Raw genomic sequence first — 19,822 nt, 5'->3', positions numbered from 1 at the left:
CTCTCCGACATGACACTGCTGTGCAATAGTAATCGTGAAAATCGACGAACCGTTCTGCAAATGTCCGTTTGGCAGGAATGGCTCATTGCCATGGCCTATATACATCCGAAAAATACGGAGGAACAAAAAATATCCGATATGGTTTATTCGCTGTTCCGTATGTTGCTACATCATGCCATTAAATATGAATACGGCGGCTGGAGAGTTTGGGTGGACACTTTGGCCATTGTCCACTCCAAAGTCTCCTATGAGGAGTTCAAACTACAATTTGCCCAAATGTATGAGCATTATGAGCGCCAGAGAACGGATCAAATAACTGATCCTGCCCTGAGACAAGCCAGACCGATAAGTACCATTAGCGGCTGGGAAAGGGAAGAAATGCAGCAACAACATGGCAGCGGAAATGTGGTACATAATGCCACATCGGTGGCCTCTTTGGAGGATGTGCCTCCGGTGGAAGAGGAGGTGGAGGAAATAGATATGGAAGAAGAATCCACCCAACAGGATGAAGAGATTGAGGAACCAGTCGAAGAATCCAAATGTGCTTGTGCCAGTGATGAAACAAACGCCACTGCCGTTGCTGCCCCAACCTGTGAGGAGAAGTCAACGGAGGTGGAAACGGAAGAGGAGACAAAAGAAGCAGCATCTGGTGATGCAGCAGCCATTAAGTCAAGTATATCCAACATCAGTGATGTCTACAATGAACACATCAAATCCGAGGTCTTGGTTGTGGCCACAGCCCAATGCAATGGCAATGCCTCATCAACCTCCACAAATACCAGTGCTAACACAACACCCGCCAAAACAGCCAGCCTACCTCCTGCCACTGCGGCGGCAGCTGGTGGCCCAGAAGCCTTAAAGAAAACCCTCAACATAGATGACTTGGAAGAATTGGAATTGGAAAATGCCAAGGCTGCCACCTCTGTGGAAGATGCCGAGGCCCATGTCCAAGAGGTTTTGAAAAACTCCGAAAAGGTGTTGCAAGAATGTAAACTTGTGGCCGATGAAATGCAGGAGGCTTCATCTGTTATCAAGGATGAAGAGATTGAATTGGCTGTCAATGAAGTGGTCCAGGGTGTATTGAACAATGAGAAGAAACAAATCAAGGAACCGTCCATGGAAACATCGACAAAGGCAGCAGAGGAAACCAAAGCTGAGTTGGAAGAAAGCGACAAAGTATCCCTGCTCAATACCAAGAATTTGCTGAATAATAATCTAACAGAAGCCGAGGCCGAGGCCACAACAGCTTCAACAATAGATAACAACAATGTTAACAATAACAATGCCGAAACCAGCAGCCCCACGGGGGCCCAGGAAGACAACACCACAACCCAGAAAACCACAGATAATGGGGAAGGCCACGACGAAAAAGAAACTAAAAAGACTGAACAAAAACAAGAAACTAATCAAGAAAATCTTTTAAATAATAATGACATACAAACGGAGGCAGATGCAACACCAGAAACAACAACAACTAATGACCATTCCAAAAATCCGGAGACGGAAGAAAAGAAGGAAGAGTACAACACAAAATTGCCAGCAGAAGAAACCTCTGCCAAACCCAATGATTTAGTGGAACTTGAAGTCAGTTCTTCATTGTCCACGACCGTTACGACTGGAGAAACTTCGGAGGAGATTTCATCGCTCAGCCCTGATACCACAATATCTAGTCCCTCTATGATGGATGATGCCCCAATGTTAAGTATTAATGATGAGCCAGCTACCACGCCCGTGGAAGAAAACAAAACCGAGGCGGCTGTGGTAAAGGATATTGTCGATGAGTTAATTGACAAAGTCATTGAGAAGTCCGTCGTCGAAGAGGGAGAAACCAACAACAATGATGTCGACGACAAAGAAAAAGAAGCCGAAGAATTCATCAATGAGACAGCCCAAGAAATCATTGATGATGTGGTAAAAACAGCTGTAGAAGAAGCTACAACTACCGAAACAAAACCTCTTGATGAGTCGAATTTGGCCGAAAAGAAATCCACTTCACCCAGTCCACTACCAGAGTCTACAGCCGAAAAAGAAAATGTCGAAGCCATTGTCCAAACCGTGGTAGATGATTTGGTCGAACAAACTGTCAGCACGATCATTGATAACGCCACGCAAGAAGCTGAAACTGAAATCGTTGAAGAAATCAGCGAACAAGTTGCCGAACTTCAACTCGATGATGCAATTGTCGAACAAACTGAAGAGGAGACTCAAACCTCGGCAGCTGATGACTTGGAAACAGTGCCACCACAACTGCTGCTGCAGGAAAAAATCGATGATGTTCGCATTGAAGATGATGAATATTTGGAAGAGCCCGTCAGTCAACATGAGCAACAGACACAGACACAACAAACTGAAGATGTGGGTAGCGATGCCGTAGAAGAGAGCCAGGATCAAGGAGAACAGGATGTCCATCAACATCAGCAGCAGGCGACACAACAACAGCAGCACAGTGCCAGCACGCAGGTGGAAAATCAACATTTCGGTAAGTTGAAGAACTTTTACAAATTTCTCTTAGTTTAATGAAATCAAGTCACTACCTTGGAGGGTAAACGGCGATAATTTCTAAAGCCATTGTAATTTTAACATTATTTTTTAAATTTTATTGAATGAAAGCAAAAAATATCGGAAATAGCATCAAATTTTAGAATAAGTTTAGATTTTTTTGAATTGGTCACCTTTGGCACGAATTATGGCCTTCAAACGGCCAATGAAACCGGTATAGAAGCCTCATCGTTTCTGTCCTGGTACAGTTGCTTTGCATGAAATCCGTCGTTACCAGAAGAGTACTGAATTGTTGATCCGCAAATTGCCCTTTCAACGTTTGGTTCGTGAAATCGCTCAAGATTTCAAAACCGACTTGCGTTTCCAGAGCTCTGCTGCTATGGCCTTGCAAGAAGCCAGCGAAGCCTACTTTGTTGGTCTTTTCGAATATAATACCGATTTAACCGGTATTTTGGCCCAATCCTGGCGAAGCGCTTGCTTGAGGTGATGGACACTTTGGTATTTTTTAGTGCCATCCTTTCTTTCCAAAATACTCCAGAGACAATAGTCCAACAAATTGGTATCTGGAGATTTTGTTGGCCATTGGCGCTGGAAATAAAGCGAGGAACCTCATTTTATAACAATTCTTGGGTGCCGCATGCTGAGTGCGATGGTTCTGAGTCCTGTTGGAATGTCCAAGGTCAGTGGCCAAAATGTTTGCATGCCCAAGGCTTTAATATACCCTCCAGAATATTTTCGCGATAATATTTGACATTTATTCTGATGCCACGATCGATTAGTATGAGCGGAGAACGACCATCGGCTTTTATGGCGGCGCACACCATCACCGTGGCCGGCGCTTGAGTTCTGGTGGCCAACGACCTCTTTGGCAGGTAAACACGATCATTTTGTTTGTTTACAAACAGCTGAACAACGAATATTTTCTCATCGGAGAAAACGAAATTCGGCAGTTCACCACTTTCGGCCAAGCGAAGCAAATATTTAGCCCTTTGGAGCCTATTTTCTTTCTGTTGCGGTGTAAGTTCTTGCAATTTTTTTGAATTTCAATGGCTTTACCTCGAGCTCAATTTTTAATATTTGTCGAATCAAATATTGCGATATTTTTAGCTCACGAGCCAATTTCGGCCACTGCAAGGCGGGTTTCGATCAAGTCGCAATTTCCCACCAAATCTGCTTAATATTTACATTTGGGATCCCTGCAAAAATTTTTCGCTATAGGTCCTCTAATTGGTATGGCCCCATATAACGGTATCTCCCTATTTTCGGTATTAGAATTAGATGAAACTTGACAATTGGGGTTCTTGGTAGGTCTGTTATCTCCTTGAAAAAAAGGTACGATTCAGATCCACTAATTGGTATAGCCCCCATATAACTGTACCTCCCGATTTTCCTTATTTTGAAGGTTTCTGCCACAATTCCCAACTAAATTACATGAAACTTGGCAATTGGGGTTCTCAGTGGGTAAGATTTCTTCTTCCAAAAAATGTTGGATAAGGATTAAAGTTTTATTATATGCAAGCTGATTTGTATTGAAAATGGGCTACATTAGTTCACGTTTAGGTATAGCGCCCGTATAACATTACCTCGGTATTTTAAAGGTTCCTGCCACAATTTTCCAGCAAATAAGCTAAATATTTACATTTATGGTTCATGGCAGGTCTTTTCTCTCACTGCAGAAATTATTCGCTAAAGGTCGTTTAATTGGTATAGCCTCATATAACGGTATCTCCCTATTTTCGGTATTATGAAGTTTTAAAATTAGATGAAACTTGACAATTGGGGTTCTTGATAGGTCTGTTATCTTCTTGAAAAAATGTTCGATTCAGGTCCTCTAATTGGTATAGGCCCCATATAACAGTACCTCCAGATTTTCGTTATTTTGAAAGTTTTTGCCACAATTCCTAACTAAATTAGATAAAACTTAACAATTGGGGTTCTCGGTAGGTAAGTTTTCTCCTTTTCGAAAAATGTTGTATTAAGGTCCACGGTTCCATCCTCTCAATTGTAAATTGACAACTTTTACTACATCTTCCAGCCGATTTCATTGTGTGAAGGTTTCTGCCACAATTTCCAACTAAATTAGATGAAACTTGGCAATTGGGATTCTCCGTAGGCAAGTTTTCTCCTTTTCGAAAAATGTTGTATTAAGGTTCCATCCTCCCAATTGTAAATTGACCACTTTTACTACATCTTCCAGCCGATTTCACCGGTAGTTGCAGTTTAAGTGGAACACGTTTGAATGCAGATACGTTTATTTAAAAAAGTTTTTTTGCCAAATCGAGGAGGACGATGGAAAAATTCGGCAATTTAGAGTTGGAAAATTATTTTTTTAAAAAAAATATATTATCTGAATACAGCAATCCGTAATTTTTTAAACCCTCCACCATAGTACGAAACGAAATGAAGTAGGTTGATAAAATTTTACTCAAATGTGTATTATGTCTGCAGAACTTTTGGTATTGGTAATGGGTCATGTAGGTCCATATAACGGTACCTCCCGATATACGGTATTTTGATGATTTTAGCGACCTTATTTACCGGAATTGTTTCAAAATTAATATTAAATGTTCGTAATAGATACTACTGCTTAAGACAAAAAATGGGCCATGTAGGTCCACGTCTTCGTATAGCCCCAATATAACGGTACCCCCCTATATTCGATATTTTGATGATTTCAGCGGCATTATTTACCGGAATTGTTTCAATTTTGGTATTTGAAGTTCGTAATGGATACTACATCTTAAGACAGAAAATGAGCCATGTAGGTCCACGTCTACCTATAGTCCCCATATAACGGTACCTCCCGATATTGGGTATTTTGATGATTTTAGAGACGTTATTTACCGGAACTATTTCAAATTTGGTACTTGAAGTTCGTAATAGATACTACAGCACAAAGCAGAAAATGGGCCAAGTAGGCTTACGTCTTCGTATAGCCCAATAAATCGGTACCCCCCCAATATTCGGTATTTTCATGATTTTAGAGACATTATTTAACGGAATTGTTTCAAATTTGGTACTTGAAGTTCGTAATAGATACTTCAGCATAAAACAGAAAATGGACCATGTGGGTCCACCTCTTCGTATAGCCTTCATATAACGGTACCGCCCGATACTCGGTATTTTGATGATTTTAGCGACATTGTTGACCGGAATTGTTTCAAATTTCGCATTTGAAGTTCATAATAGATACTACAGCCTATGTCAGAAAATTGTCTGTGCAGGTCCACATTTTATAGCCCCCATGGTACCTCCCTATATTCGGTATATTGTTGATTTTAGCGACATTAATAACAAATGTTTTTCAAGTTTCGCATTTGAATATTGTAATAGCTTGTGACAAAAGTAGCCTATCGAGGTCCAAGTCGTCGTATAGACCCTAATATACGGCTACATTCGGTATTTTTAAGATTTTAACAGAATTTTTTACGGATTTTATTTTTTTTTTCTTTTAATTGTTAAATTTGTACCAAATGGAGGAGGGTATTCAAAGTTCGGCCCGGCCGAACTTACAGCTTTTTTACTTGTTTCAAGTTACATTTGAACATAAGCTTCCTTTTCCTTTTATGCTGAATGTTCCCCTTATCATGACGAAAAAGGGAGTTAATATCTTCCTACATTCCACTATCAAAAGCCACTAATAATGACTCTAATATTTTAATATATATACATAACCTAGTCCTGCTTTAAAATAAGATATCCTCTATTTACTACGTACTTAACTGTAAATGTTCCAGAAATAGGAAGTAGGGAATATTTGAATTTTAAAATAGCTTTTTTGGGAATATAGAACACCCCTGCCCACCAAATGTTACATTTTTGATATCCTAAAATATTTCTTCAATTTTTCGCGGAAAATTTAAACAAAGACATTTTCTATTTTATAGTCCACATGACAATGACAGACATAGACACATTAACTTGGAGATTATGCACACAAAATTTAAGCGTTACACAGTGCACACATACACCACCACACAAACCAAATGCATGCGGGAGAAAACCGAAAACCAAGGCAACCAAATTCCCTGATGCTCATTAAAATACAAAGTTACGATACGACGACTGACTACAATTCTTATAGTTTTCATTGTGGCATTTGGTGGTGGGTAAATACTTGATATTTGTCGGAAATTCCCAAAACACACAAATCTACGCCCCTCTACCTCTCCCTCCCCGACCACATTCATTCACATATCCTAGCAATTAAACAAATCTCAGTTGACGCATAATAAAAGAGAAAATAAAGCCTCCAAGGATGTAACTAAATTAAAAGGGAGGAGGAGTTTCATATTCGTTTTCGTGCAGTTAAATGAAGTCTCTAACGGCATTGTTTACTTGCAATTAAACTGAAATTTACGACGGATTAAACAATGGCAGATTTTTACAGAATTTGATGCAAAACAAATATTTGCCTTTTATGGGAAATTTAACTAATTCTATCTCTCACATTTTTTTTGCTCTCCTACCATTTCAGACAATGCCGGCAAGCAGCAGCAACAACCTGCAACACATGCCCAACAACAACAACAGCAGCAACAGTCACAACATCAGCAACAACAACAACAACAACGTTCAAAATCCGGCTCAACCCGACCCATGTTCAGTCCTGGTCCAACACGACCACCCTTCCGCATACCCGAATTCAAATGGTCCTACATCCATCAACGATTGCTATCGGACGTACTCTTCTCCCTCGAAACGGATATTCAAGTGTGGCGTTCACATTCCACCAAAAGTGTTCTGGATTTCGTCAATTCCAGCGAGAATGCAATATTCGTTGTGAATACCGTTCATTTGATATCACAATTGGCAGATAATTTGATAATTGCCTGTGGCGGCCTGTTGCCATTGTTGGCCTCGGCCACATCGCCAAATGTAAGTTTGAACTCGAAGCGTATGCATGAACGTTAATTGTATTTGTATAGGGAACTATGGTTCTGTTTGTATAGTTTGTGCATACATGAATGTATGTTTGTATGAAAGTATTTGGGTATATAATTTAAATATGATAGGAATTTAAGTTTTAGGGAAATATGAGTTTTTTTTTTTTTTTTTTTTGATTTAAAAGCGGTATACATGTTGAAAATTATACAGAATACCAAAAATATCACCGGAATAATAATCCTGCCAGTAATATCCATCTTTCCTTTCATGCTATCATAAATAAAAAATATCAAAATATTATTTTCCTTCAGAAAATTCTCACTTGCGAAATTAAAGCAAGTTCGCAAAAAATGGAAATATTTCCAAGAAAAAGAATATACATGGACATTTTATTGTTTATACCTTACACCACAAGATGGTCAGGGTATTATGTCTTTGTACATTTGTTTGTAACAGGCAAAAAGAAACAAGATAGACCCATAGTTCCTTTAGATCATCTGCATAGAATCACATTCTGAGTCGATTTATGCATGTCCGTCCGTCTGTCCATGTTTTTTTTTTTTTTAACAAAGTACAGTTCGCATTTATAGCCCTATCCAGATGAAATTTTGTACAAATCATTTGTTTGGCCCAAGAACGAACCCTATTGAAATTGGAGATAATCGTTCAAAATTTAGATATGGCTCCCATATATATCTTCGTCCGATTTCCCTTTTATTGTGCATCAACCGTGCAATATCAGCCCGAATAGTATGTAATTTTGCACATACAACCAAATTAGGCCTGAAAATGTATGCCAAATTTGATCGAAATCAGTTCAGATAGCTATATCTGTTCCCATATATATTGCTCCCATATATATTGCTCCCATATATATAGCTCCCATATATATTGTTTATCCGATTTGTTATTTTTTGTCCTCCACAGCCGTGATATGCACTCTGCAACAACAATATTTCGGGAAATATATCAAATAAAGCTCCGAAATACATTTGTTAAATTTTATCGAAATCGGTTCAGATTTGGATATAGCTCCCATATATAACTTCGTCTGATTTACATTTTATTGTGCACCAAACGTCTAATATTTGTCCAAATGGGATGGAATTTGACACTTACCACCGAATTGAATCTAGAAGCTAGTATGTCAAATTTGGTGAAGATCGCTTCAGATATAGCTATAGCTCCCAAATATACTGTTCATCCAATTTGTTATATTTGTAACCAACAGCCGTAATATGCACTCCGTAGCAACGATATTTAGGGAAATATATCAAATACAGCTCAGAAATATCTTTGCCAAATTTTATCGAGATCGGTTCCGATTTGGATATAGCTCCCATATATACTTTCATCCGATTTCAAATTAATTGTGCACCAAATGGGCAATAAAAGTCCGAATTTAAAAGATACAAATGCTCCGGCATATTTAGTCCTTTGAACTTTAAATTATAATTATAATCATGGTGTGTATTATTAAATTCTCCCATAAAAACTTTTAATTGTAATGCGGATCTCTTCTAAATTAGCAAAGTGGTGTAGAGTATCATAAAGTCGGTCCCGCCCGACTTTAAGACTTTCTTTACTGATTTTCATTCTAATACACTTAATTTAAAGACGGAAGCTTATTAGGAACTAGTAAATGTTAGCGAAAACTCCACCTTAAGATTTTAAATTCGTTTCAACAGTTCGTGTTAGGCCTTTTATAGGTCTTTTGTACTATGAGTGTTTATCACTTTGTGAGTAAGCAATTTTCGTAGTCTCCATCAAAATATCCGTAATTTTTTATGATTTTAACGACATTGTAGACCGGAATTATTTCGAATTTCGGTTGGAAAATCTTAATGGCTACTTCAACTTATGACAGAAAATAGTCCATGCAGGTCCACGTCTTCGTATACCTCATCTAGAACGGTACCTCCCTTTTTTTGGTGATGTTAGCGACAATTTTCAACGGAATTGTTTTGAATTTCGTATTTGAAGGTTCTAATTGGTACTATAACCTATGACTAAAAATTACTTATGCAGGTCCACGTCTTCATATAGACCCTACATAACGGTACCTCCCAATATGTGGTATTTTTATGAATTTAGAAAAATTATTGATTGGAATTTTTTGTAATTTCGTTTTTTAAGTTCGGAATCAACAGTGATATTCACATCAAATGTCAAGATTTCAGCTCTATTCCTTCATCCTATAGCAGATTTAGTACTTTTCGTACAATAGTTCTATACATTTCCAAAAACACCTACATATCTCAATCCCTGATACCAATAGATACCCCAAAATCAAATGATCTGACCCCTCACCCAATACACAATTTTGGAGCACTTAGTACTTTTCGATCAATTATAGTACACATTTCCAAAACCACCTACATATCTCAATTACAGACACCAACAGAGACTTCAATATCAAATTAGAGGATTCCAGCCCCAGCACTTTACTTAATACAAAATTTAGTTTTATTTAGTACTTTTTGTACAATTATAGTAAACATATTCAAAATCACCTCCATATGTCAACTCCAGACACCAAAATAGTTCTCAATATCAAATTTGAGGATTCCAGCCCTATCTCTTCACCCAATAAAAAATTTAGTACTATTTAGTACTTTTCGTACAAATATAGGATGCATTTCCAAAACTACCTCAATACTTATTCGTACAAATACAGGGTGAGATAAAAAAAAACTGCAACAATGTCGGCAATAGCATCAAATTTTAGAATAATTTTAGATTAGTTCGAATTGGTCATCTTTGGCACGAGTTATGGCCTTCAAACGGCCAATGAAAGCTTCACACGCTGCCCGAATGTTGCTCTGCAGTATTTTGGCTCATTCCCGCCGAAGCGCTTGCTTGAGGTGATCGACACTTTGGTATTTTTAGTGTCAACCTTGCTTTCCAAAATACTCCAGACACAATAGTCCATCGGATTGGATAGGTTTTTGGTGGTCATTGTTGACTGGAAATGAAGCGAGGAACCTCATTTTGTAACCATTATTGGGTGGCGCGTGCTGAGTGCGATGGTGCTGAGACCTGTTGGAATGTCCAAGGTTTGCGTGCCCAAGGCTTTAATAAACCTTCCAGAATATTTTCGCGATAATATTCGGCATTTATTCCGATGCCACGGTCACGGTGTTATGGTAGCCCACACCATCACCATGGCCGGCGCTTAAGTTATGAGGCCAACCTAAGGTACACATTTTCAGCTGACCTCTTTGGCAAGTAAATACGATCGTTGTATTTGTTTACAAACTGCTGGACAACGAATGTTTTCTCATCGGAGCGGAGAAAACCAATTTCGGCAGTTCACCACTTTCGGCCAAGCAAAGCAACTCTTTAGCTCTTTTGAGTCTATTTTCTTTCTGTTGCTGTGTACCTTCTTGCCCTTTTTGGAATTTTAATGAATTTACCACGAGCTCATTTTTCAGTATTTGCCGAATGGAATATTGCGATTCGTTCAGCTCACGAGCCATTTTTCGGCCACTGCGACGCGGGTTTCGATGAAGTCCCTGCTTTACTTTTCGAAAAATTTCTTCTTATGTTGCTGTTTTTTCCGTCCACTTCGTTGACGTCGGGCAACGCTACCAGTATCACGGCAACGAGCGATGGTACGAGACACAAAAGATTTATTCACATTTTAATTCTGGAGTGCTCTAACGATAACCACTTGTGGTTTTCCGACCAAATATAAAGAAATCACACTATCACGCTTGAATTCCATCACGAATAAGTTTTTTGCTGGAAATTGCTCACAAAAATACTTTTGTACGCTTGTAAACAATGTAATAAGCTGTCACTGCAATAATTTTAACAGCTGTCGGACGAGTGGCTTAAAAATGACAGCAGTCTGAAGTTGGTTGCATTTTTTATCATCTCACCCTGTATATCCAACTTACTTTCCAACCCTGATTGCCATACCAAATTTAAAGTTGTAAGCTCTATCCGTTTGCATAACGCCAAATAGTAACATTTTAGAACTTTTCGAAACCTTAGAGTTTGAACTTCCAAAAAACCCTTTGGTATGTCTATCCTACACTCCATCAGTGACTGTCATTCCAAATTTCATATCTGACTCATTCCCTTTCTCCGAACTATAAAGTTTTTAGTTTATTATAGTACTTCGTAAATTTTTTCTCAAAAATGATTCATGATTTGTGGACCGATTTCTCGAGAGAAATGATTTCCGTGGGAGTAGAATTCCGCGCTGATATTCGTAATTCCGCTGTAAATGTTTTTTTTTTTTCAATTTTAACTTTTCCTCATTCAAAACTTTCATCAAAAATTTTATTAAAAAAAATATATTTTATTTTTGTTTCTTTCTTTCCACTTTCAGTCTGAACTTGATGTACTGGAACCCACCCAAGGTATGCCGCTCGAGGTGGCCGTCTCATTTCTGCAGCGTCTTGTCAACATGGCTGACGTGTTAATTTTTGCAACATCATTAAATTTCGGTGAATTGGAAGCCGAGAAGAACATGTCCAGCGGTGGTATACTGCGACAATGTTTGCGTCTCGTCTGTACATGTGCGGTGCGCAACTGTTTGGAATGCAAGGAACGGACCCGCTACAATGTTGGTGCAATGGCACGAGATGTGCCCGGGGCGGCTCATTTACAAGCGCTGATACGTGGTGCCCAGGCTTCGCCTAAGGTAATTTTGACAATCACAAAAAAACTCACAAACAAAAAAACTAGAGTACAACAATAACAGCAACAAAAAACAAAACAACACAATGTTGTTAAGTCGCATCTTTAGGGAGAGGGGTGATAAGGGTACATGTGTATGTACATACATCAAAGCTATACCTAGTGTCCTTCCTGGACCAGACACGTACCAAATACCAGTCAGCATACCAACTACATTCACTCACACACACACACGCACGCATTGTAGGGCCAATTGTGTTACCCGATTTTCGGGGCAAGGGAAATATGGTGTATCCAAACCCAAATAGAATGTTGTTAAAAGGCAGTATTGTGTTGTACCCCGTTTACATCTGGTATTCGTGTTCTCCCAACTCTTTTCTGCAAAGAAAATGGAAGAAATTTTTGCTTTACGCCATGCGATACTGACTGCACTTGCCAGCACCACTTCTTCATTTCATCGTTTCACTTGACGGAATATTCAATTGTGCTCTCTCTCTCTCTCTGGCTGTGGTCTTCATTAAATGGGAACCTTGCCAAGAAGAAAATGGATGAAATTGGCAGTAAGAAAATGCTGCATAATTGTTGTTACCATGACACAAATGGCTTAGAAAGTGCCAAAACAAGGTTCTCCATCTCCGCTGGATGTAAGACGACAATCGACAATGGTTTGTAATGCGCTCGACAGGGCTTCTTGGTTTGGGCCTTTGTTGAGGATGGAAAAAAAGAATTAACAAAGCAGAAGAATATGCCCTTTGCCAAATTTGATATGTCCGTCCGTCCATTCATCCGTCCGTTGTTCGTCAGTCAGTCAGCCAGTCCATAGCTACTTGCCTTGGCTTGTCTATCTATCCCTGCCCTTTATATCACTGTGGACACTTGTCAAGCCATCAAATCTTATGTTGCATGAACAGCAAGAGTTGTAAGTGACTCTATTGTTGAAAATGCTGTTCCATTCAATTCTTGTTGGCCCATTTCCTTTTTTTTTTTCGTTTTTTTGTAAAGTTGACTCTATTGTATTTTCTCTTGAACTTGTTTTTGTTGTTGTTAGTATATATTTTTATAACTGTTTTCATATTTTCTATTCGCTTTCTTTTTTTTTTATTGTTGTATTTCTAGAACATTGTCGAGTCAATAACAGGTCAATTATCTCCGGTTAAGGATCCTGAGAAATTGCTACAAGACATGGATGTAAATCGTTTAAGAGCCGTTATCTACAGAGATGTGGTAAGTAGTGATTGAGAATTGCTTTATTGTTGTTGTTGTTTTTATGAAAAATAGATAACACATTCAATGGGAATGGGAATTCGAAATTTCAACATTTCAATTCGACTGAAAATGTTTCCAATTTAGTAGGGAAATACTAAAAATCGCTAAAATTTACTTGGAGTTCTTTTTTTAATTGAAGCCTTGAATTCCACAATTATAAATCAACCGATTTTTTATAAAATAAAAATTGAGGGAACGCTTAAGATGTAACCTATAGAACTAAAAATATAAAAAATTCCCGAAAAATATATAAGAAAAAACCAAAAATGATTTTGTAGATTGCCGATTTAGTAACTCTTATGGATATATGTTAAAAATTAACCCAATATTTTGAAAATTTTAATTTGAGATTATAATTTTTTTTGGCATTTCATTTTAATTTTTTGGGGAGGGTTTTAAAAAGAGTTACAGTTATTGTTTCCAGCTATGCTGTGTTTCTTCAATGGTTGATTTGTTGAAAAACATCATAAATAAAATTCGTGGTCTGTCGAACTTCGTATTACAGCTTGTTTTTGGAGTAATTATTTTTCAATTCGTACTTGTATTTTACGAATAAAAAGGCCTTTTAATGTTTGTAGCAAATTAAAGATTTTCCCCTTTCAATATGGGTTGTTGTAATTATAAATACGATTGGAAACTTCAAAATCGACGATTTTCACAATGTATTTTATATTGGGAGACATGACAAATTTGAAAAATACCGGCTGCCGGTTTAAATTTTTTGACATTTTTTAAACCCTAAGCCAAATGGCTACAGAGGGTATATATCCTTTGATACGGTCACAATGTGCCTTATCGAAAAAACGGTTTTAGACTCTCCGTTTATTTAGATCAACTCCGTTTTAAGACGCTTGGAATCAATCTAGAGGTGTCCGTCCGTTCATCCGTCTGTCTGTCTCTCGAAGGGAGTAACCGATTTGGTCCAAACTCGGTGCATCGTAATATTAATTTAATTAACTTTAATCGAGTTCGAAGATAGGCAATATCGGTGCACTCCTTCTGGTACCTCCCCCACAAAAGGTCAAAATTTTCAAAGAAAACATTTGACTGCACAGAAAGGGAAATGATCATCCAATTTGTCTCTTACTTTGCGAATTCTAATATTTGTATCAGCGCTAGATCAGGCGCGAAAATGGACAATATCGTTCCACTCCATCAAGTATTTCCCCTACAAAGGGTCAAAATTTTGAATAACTGTAACTCTAATAAAATGTGACATAAGGGCCCAATGGTCCTCAAATTTCACATATCACAATATTTTAATTAACCCAAGGTCTGGATCTGGTGAAAATTGAAAAAAATCAGTCAACTTCTTCTGATTTTCCCACAAAAAGTGTCAACATTGTGAATATCCATGATGCTCATAAGACGCCAAATTAACATCCGATTTCATTCAGACTTGGCATATAATAATATTTCTATCAACACAAGATCTGTTATAAAGATGGTAGATATTTGACCATTCCCTGTGGTACCTCCCCCACAAAGGTTCGAAATTTTGAATAACCAAAACGATCATATAATCTGAAATTCTCTTCAAATTTCACAATTGACGTTATTTCGATTAATGCAAGATCTGCTGTGAAGATAGAATATATCGGCTCAGTCTTCCTAGTAACCCCCCCCCCCCCCCCAACCAAGGGTTCAAAATTTTGAATATCCATGAAGCTCATAAGACGCCAAATTAACATCCAATTATATTCAGACATGACATATCACAATATTTCTATTAACACAAGATCTGTTATAAAGATGGTAGAGATCGGACCATTCCTTCTGGTACCTCCCCCACAAAGGGCAAAATTTTGAATAACCAAAACTATCATAAAATCCGAAAAAGCATCCGGTTCTCTTCCAATTTCACAATTTCCATTATTTCTACTAACACAAGATCTGCTGTGAAGATAGAATATATCGGTCCACTCTTTCTGGCACCTCCCCCTAATTATGAATATCCCTGAAGCTCATAAGACCCCAAATTATCTGTTATAAAGATGGTAGAGATCGGATCATTCCTTCTGGTACCTCCCCCACAAAGGGTCAACATTTTGAATAACCAAAACTATCATAAAATCCGAAAAAAGCTTCCGGTCTCTCGTCAAATTTCACAATTTCCATTATATCTACTAACACAAGATCTGCTGGGAAGATATGATATATCGGTCCACTCTTTCTGGCACCTCCCCCACAAAGGGTCTTAAATTATGAATATCCCTGAAGCTCATATAACTCGAAATTAACATCCCATTCCATTCAGGCTTGGTACATCTTAATATTTCCATCAACACAGGATCGGTTATGAAGATGGTAGATTTCAGACCATTTCTTCTGGTACCTCCCTCACATAGGGTATACGATTTTTGATCCAACTCTCTTCAAATTTCACACATTCAAATATTTTTGCTAACACAAAATCTGTTGTGAAGATGATATATATCTGCCAATTTCCTATACATCTGTCATAACTTTCGAAACAATGCGATTTTTTACAACTTGCTTTATCTATATATTTCTCTGATAATTTAATTAATTAATAATTTATTATAAATATTCGATTTCTACATATTTATATTTTGGTCTGTATTAGATGAAGTATGAAAATGGAGTACTTCGGTCCGCTATATTTGTTACCTCACTCATATTTCCATATTTTCCAATAATAAAGTGTAGGAAGTAGTCGATATAGTCAAAATCTGGCCCGTTGTAATATTTTTATCAGTCTTAGGTCAGATACGAATTGGTCAATATTGGTCAACTGCTTCGGAACCTCAATCAAGGCAAAACCGACTGATACTAGTTTATTTGTTTTTTTTTTACATTTTAGATGAAAAAGTAATTTGTTGGCTATTTAGAGCAACCGAAATGTTTTCGATTTGATTTTTTGGTACTTTCCCAGCTAATATTAGCTTCTTTTAGAATTATTCTAAAAATAATAACCACTTTTTTCTATTTGTTTAGGAGGAAACCAAACAAGCCCAATTCCTCTCATTGGCCATTGTATACTTCATCTCCGTTCTGATGGTGTCCAAATATCGTGACATTTTAGAACCACCGGCAGAGCCACAAATACAACGGCAGTCACCCATAATGCAGAGATCAGCTGGCGGTAAGTCCATTTCATATTCCATTACACTTCCCCTTATAGAAAATATTAAACAATAGATACAAATAATTTCAATTTATCTTAAGTTATATGTATGTTTGATTTTAGTTTAATTTTTTTAAACCCAAAACTGAATATTTTTCAAACTGCACCAAAATTCTCACGTAACCAAAAACCAAACCAAAAAAGCTAACAAAAAATATTTTGTTTTTATTTAAAATAACAAAAAATCGTAGTAAAAATGTATTACTAAAAACAAAAAAATAAATCACAATTTTATTTTTAATTTATTTTTATATGGAATAATTTAATTAAGTTATGTATTTTTTGTGTTATTTTAAAAAGGGGGTAGCTATATTAGTTTAGTTATGATTAGAGTTTTATATATTTTAGTAATTTTAATTTTAGTGTTTTTTTAATAAAATTAAAATCCGTGAAACTATTTTTAGTAAATATGGCAGTAATTGATAAAATCTCAATATTTTATATGTTTTGGATTTTTTATGTTAATTTAAATTCCCCTTATTTGTTTGTATGTTGAAATTAAATTATTTAAAAATATATAAATGTTACCCTCTGTAATTAAAAAAAAATGCAACAAAAAAAATAAGACCAAAGACAAAACAGAATCCCCAACAATAGTCCAAAAAACTGCTGATAATCATGAAACAAATTACAAAAAAAAAAAAAAAATTATCTAAACTTTCCCATTGTACAAAAAGTCATTATTGTTTTTGTTGTTCCTCCTCCAAAGGGATTTCAATTTTTTTTCTTCTCATTTTTTTGTTTCCCAATGGTATTTTTTTAATTTGGCTCTTCCTAATCCCAGCCCATTTCCTCTTGCTCCCACAGAATTTTGTCCTTGTCCATTCAGCCAGCTTATGGCTAAGGGCGTTTTTTGTTTTAATAAAAGTTTCTTAGTTAGTTAAGTTTTTGTTTTTAATTTTGTATTTTTTCTCATTTTCTTGGTTAGTTGTTTGTTGTTAATAATGTCATTATTGCTATGCAAAACAAAAAATAGAACAAAACTAAAAAAAAAAAAACTACAGAACAAAAAACCGAAACCAAAACGTATTGCTAATCATGGAACCCCTTTTCTCGTTTTTTCTTCTATTTTCTGTTCTGGTTTTTACGTACTTAATTTTCCATGCTGCTTTTATTCGGACATTTTTTTGTATGATAATAATTATGTGGAACTGAAACAAAACAAAAAAAAAAAAAAAAAAAAATACCCCAAACTTGTATAATATTCCATATGGGAAAATGCAATGCAATCTCTTTTTCCCCCTCAATCATCTCTAACCACCAACCAATCAACTACCAACCACCAACTACGTCATCATCAACCAATAACTTTTGCTAAATCAACAAAACTCAAAAACCCAACTTTATATATACAATTTTTTATTCGAACTTTTGTAAATAAATCTTATCTACATACATTTGTTTTAATGCCGGCTATGCCATAAAATGTAATATATATTTCATCGATATTTGCCACGTTTTTTACCCATCTCCCTGTGTGAACCCAAATGAACTATTTGCTCTATCGCTCGCTCCTCCTCTCTCTCGCTCTAACTGTCGCAAAAAAACTTTTTTTTATGTGGAATTTAATAAATGCATATTTCCTATGGCCGCCATCGTATTAAACCGTAAAAAAACAAACAAAAAAATAATAAAACCACAAAAATGTGTATAAAAATCAAAAAAAAAAAACTGTTGGTTATCCTTACATATCCTGTTGCTGCCGCTGTTGTTGCCGTTGCCATACATCACCTGTCTGCCTCAAAACTTAATATACAAAATACAAAAACTTTATGCAAATATGTACATTGTTTGTTGGAAAACAATGTCAATACGATTTCAAACCAATGAACCAACCAACCATCATTATTAAATAATTCCAATAATTAATTCAATAATGGTTATCCGTTTTTTTCCTGTCTTTTGACATTGCCAACATATTTTATTAAAAATGTCGTTTCTTTATTTATTTTATTTTAAATTTTATTAATTCAATGGAATTTTGTGTTAATTGAATATTTTAAAATTTTTTATACCATTAATTCTGATTTATTTTTTTCTCATATTATTTATATCGCTCGACTGATTTGATTTTTTATTCTCATAATACATATTTGTTTTCATATTTTCCTACGCTTATTTGACTCTCCTCTCCATACTCCTATTATTCTGTATCTATCTATTAATTATATATATTTGAAAAATAACATTATTAAATACGAATCCTTCCTGTGACCTCTTATTTTCTTCTCTTTCTCGCCTCTTATAATTATTTTTATGTCCCGTTTTTTCTACCTTTCTTTCCCCACTTTTCTCTCTTTTTCTGCGCTTAATTTGTATATTGCAACTGCATTATCTCTCTCTTATTTTATTGCCTTCCTCCTATCTTTCTTTTTCTTGTCATTTTTATTCTTCTGCAATCTTGGTTTTACCACCTGATCTATAATCTCTCCTATATTTTACAAATTATCGCCTATTTCTGATTCTCCCTCATGTTGATTCATTCTGACTTGTAATATTTGTCATATTCCTGTTCAACCTCTTCCCTTTAAATAATTATAACATGACCTGCAAAATATTTTGTTCCCTCGACTTCTTGGATTCTCTACCTCTCTCTCTCTCTCTCTCTCTCTCTCTTTTGGTAATAAATGCATTAACTCTTCTTAAAAATCGATTAAAATTTTTTGATTTATTATTTCACCCGTGGTTTTTCTTCTTTTGGTATGCCCTGTTTCTCTTCTTCTATTTTCTTTTTTTTTTGTCTCTTTGTACATTCTCTCTTCTGTTTTCTGATAAAATTTGATCGTTGTACTTGTGCTTTATCCTTTTTTGGCATTCTGTTTTTTATCTTCTTTTTTATTTGTTTCTGTGTTTACTCTCCTCTTTCTCTCTCCGACAATAATAACTTGGATAATATCTTTTTCATCTGTTAATTGATTTTTTCTCCGACATTGTTTCGGACTTCACTCTCCTCCTTTTCCCACCTTTTCTAATATTTTTTTTCTCTTTCTCCGTTTGATTATTTTTCAATTCGACTTGTTATTTTTAATCATTCTTACTCTCCATCCTCAATTTCTCTTTATTATATAATATTACTTCTCTTTCATTGATATACTGTTAATTCAATATTTTGCCTATTTTTATACTTCATCCTTTTTCATTTGTATTTTTTACTAATTTAATTTTTTATCTTTACTTTCTACAACATCTTTATTTCTCAAAAAAAACTATAACTATACGCTCTTCCGTTTTTCTCGTATTCCATATATTCACATTAATTATTGAATATTCTATATCTCTTCTTCTATTGTTGCTTTAATTTTCTCATTTCTCTCTGCGAAATTTTAAAAATCTCTTGAATCATTTTATCTACAATTTTGTGACCACGAATCG

At 36.0% G+C, this 19,822-nt stretch overlaps 1 protein-coding gene across 10 annotated transcripts in view; it reads left to right on the top strand.

The window, feature by feature from the left end:
• The window catches only part of LOC101897857 (neurobeachin), a 236,395-nt gene that overhangs the window by 178,111 nt on the left and 38,462 nt on the right, over positions 1-19,822 (top strand). For all 10 annotated transcript variants that reach the window (XM_059122131.1, XM_059122136.1, XM_059122129.1 and 7 more), the window contains 5 exons: positions 1-2,479; positions 6,977-7,377; positions 11,726-12,040; positions 13,153-13,260; positions 16,261-16,408. The exon at positions 1-2,479 is cut by the window's left edge and continues 77 nt beyond it. In XM_059122131.1, coding sequence (XP_058978114.1) covers positions 1-2,479; positions 6,977-7,377; positions 11,726-12,040; positions 13,153-13,260; positions 16,261-16,408 — 3,451 coding nt within the window. The remainder of the gene's footprint in view (positions 2,480-6,976; positions 7,378-11,725; positions 12,041-13,152; positions 13,261-16,260; positions 16,409-19,822) is intronic.

This window comes from Musca domestica, unplaced genomic scaffold, assembly GCF_030504385.1.
Source record: "Musca domestica strain aabys unplaced genomic scaffold, Musca_domestica.polishedcontigs.V.1.1 2, whole genome shotgun sequence".
Taxonomy (NCBI): domain Eukaryota; kingdom Metazoa; phylum Arthropoda; class Insecta; order Diptera; family Muscidae; genus Musca; species Musca domestica.
The sequence above is the reverse complement of the archived record's forward strand: the minus strand, read 5'-3'. Positions and strand labels throughout refer to the sequence as shown.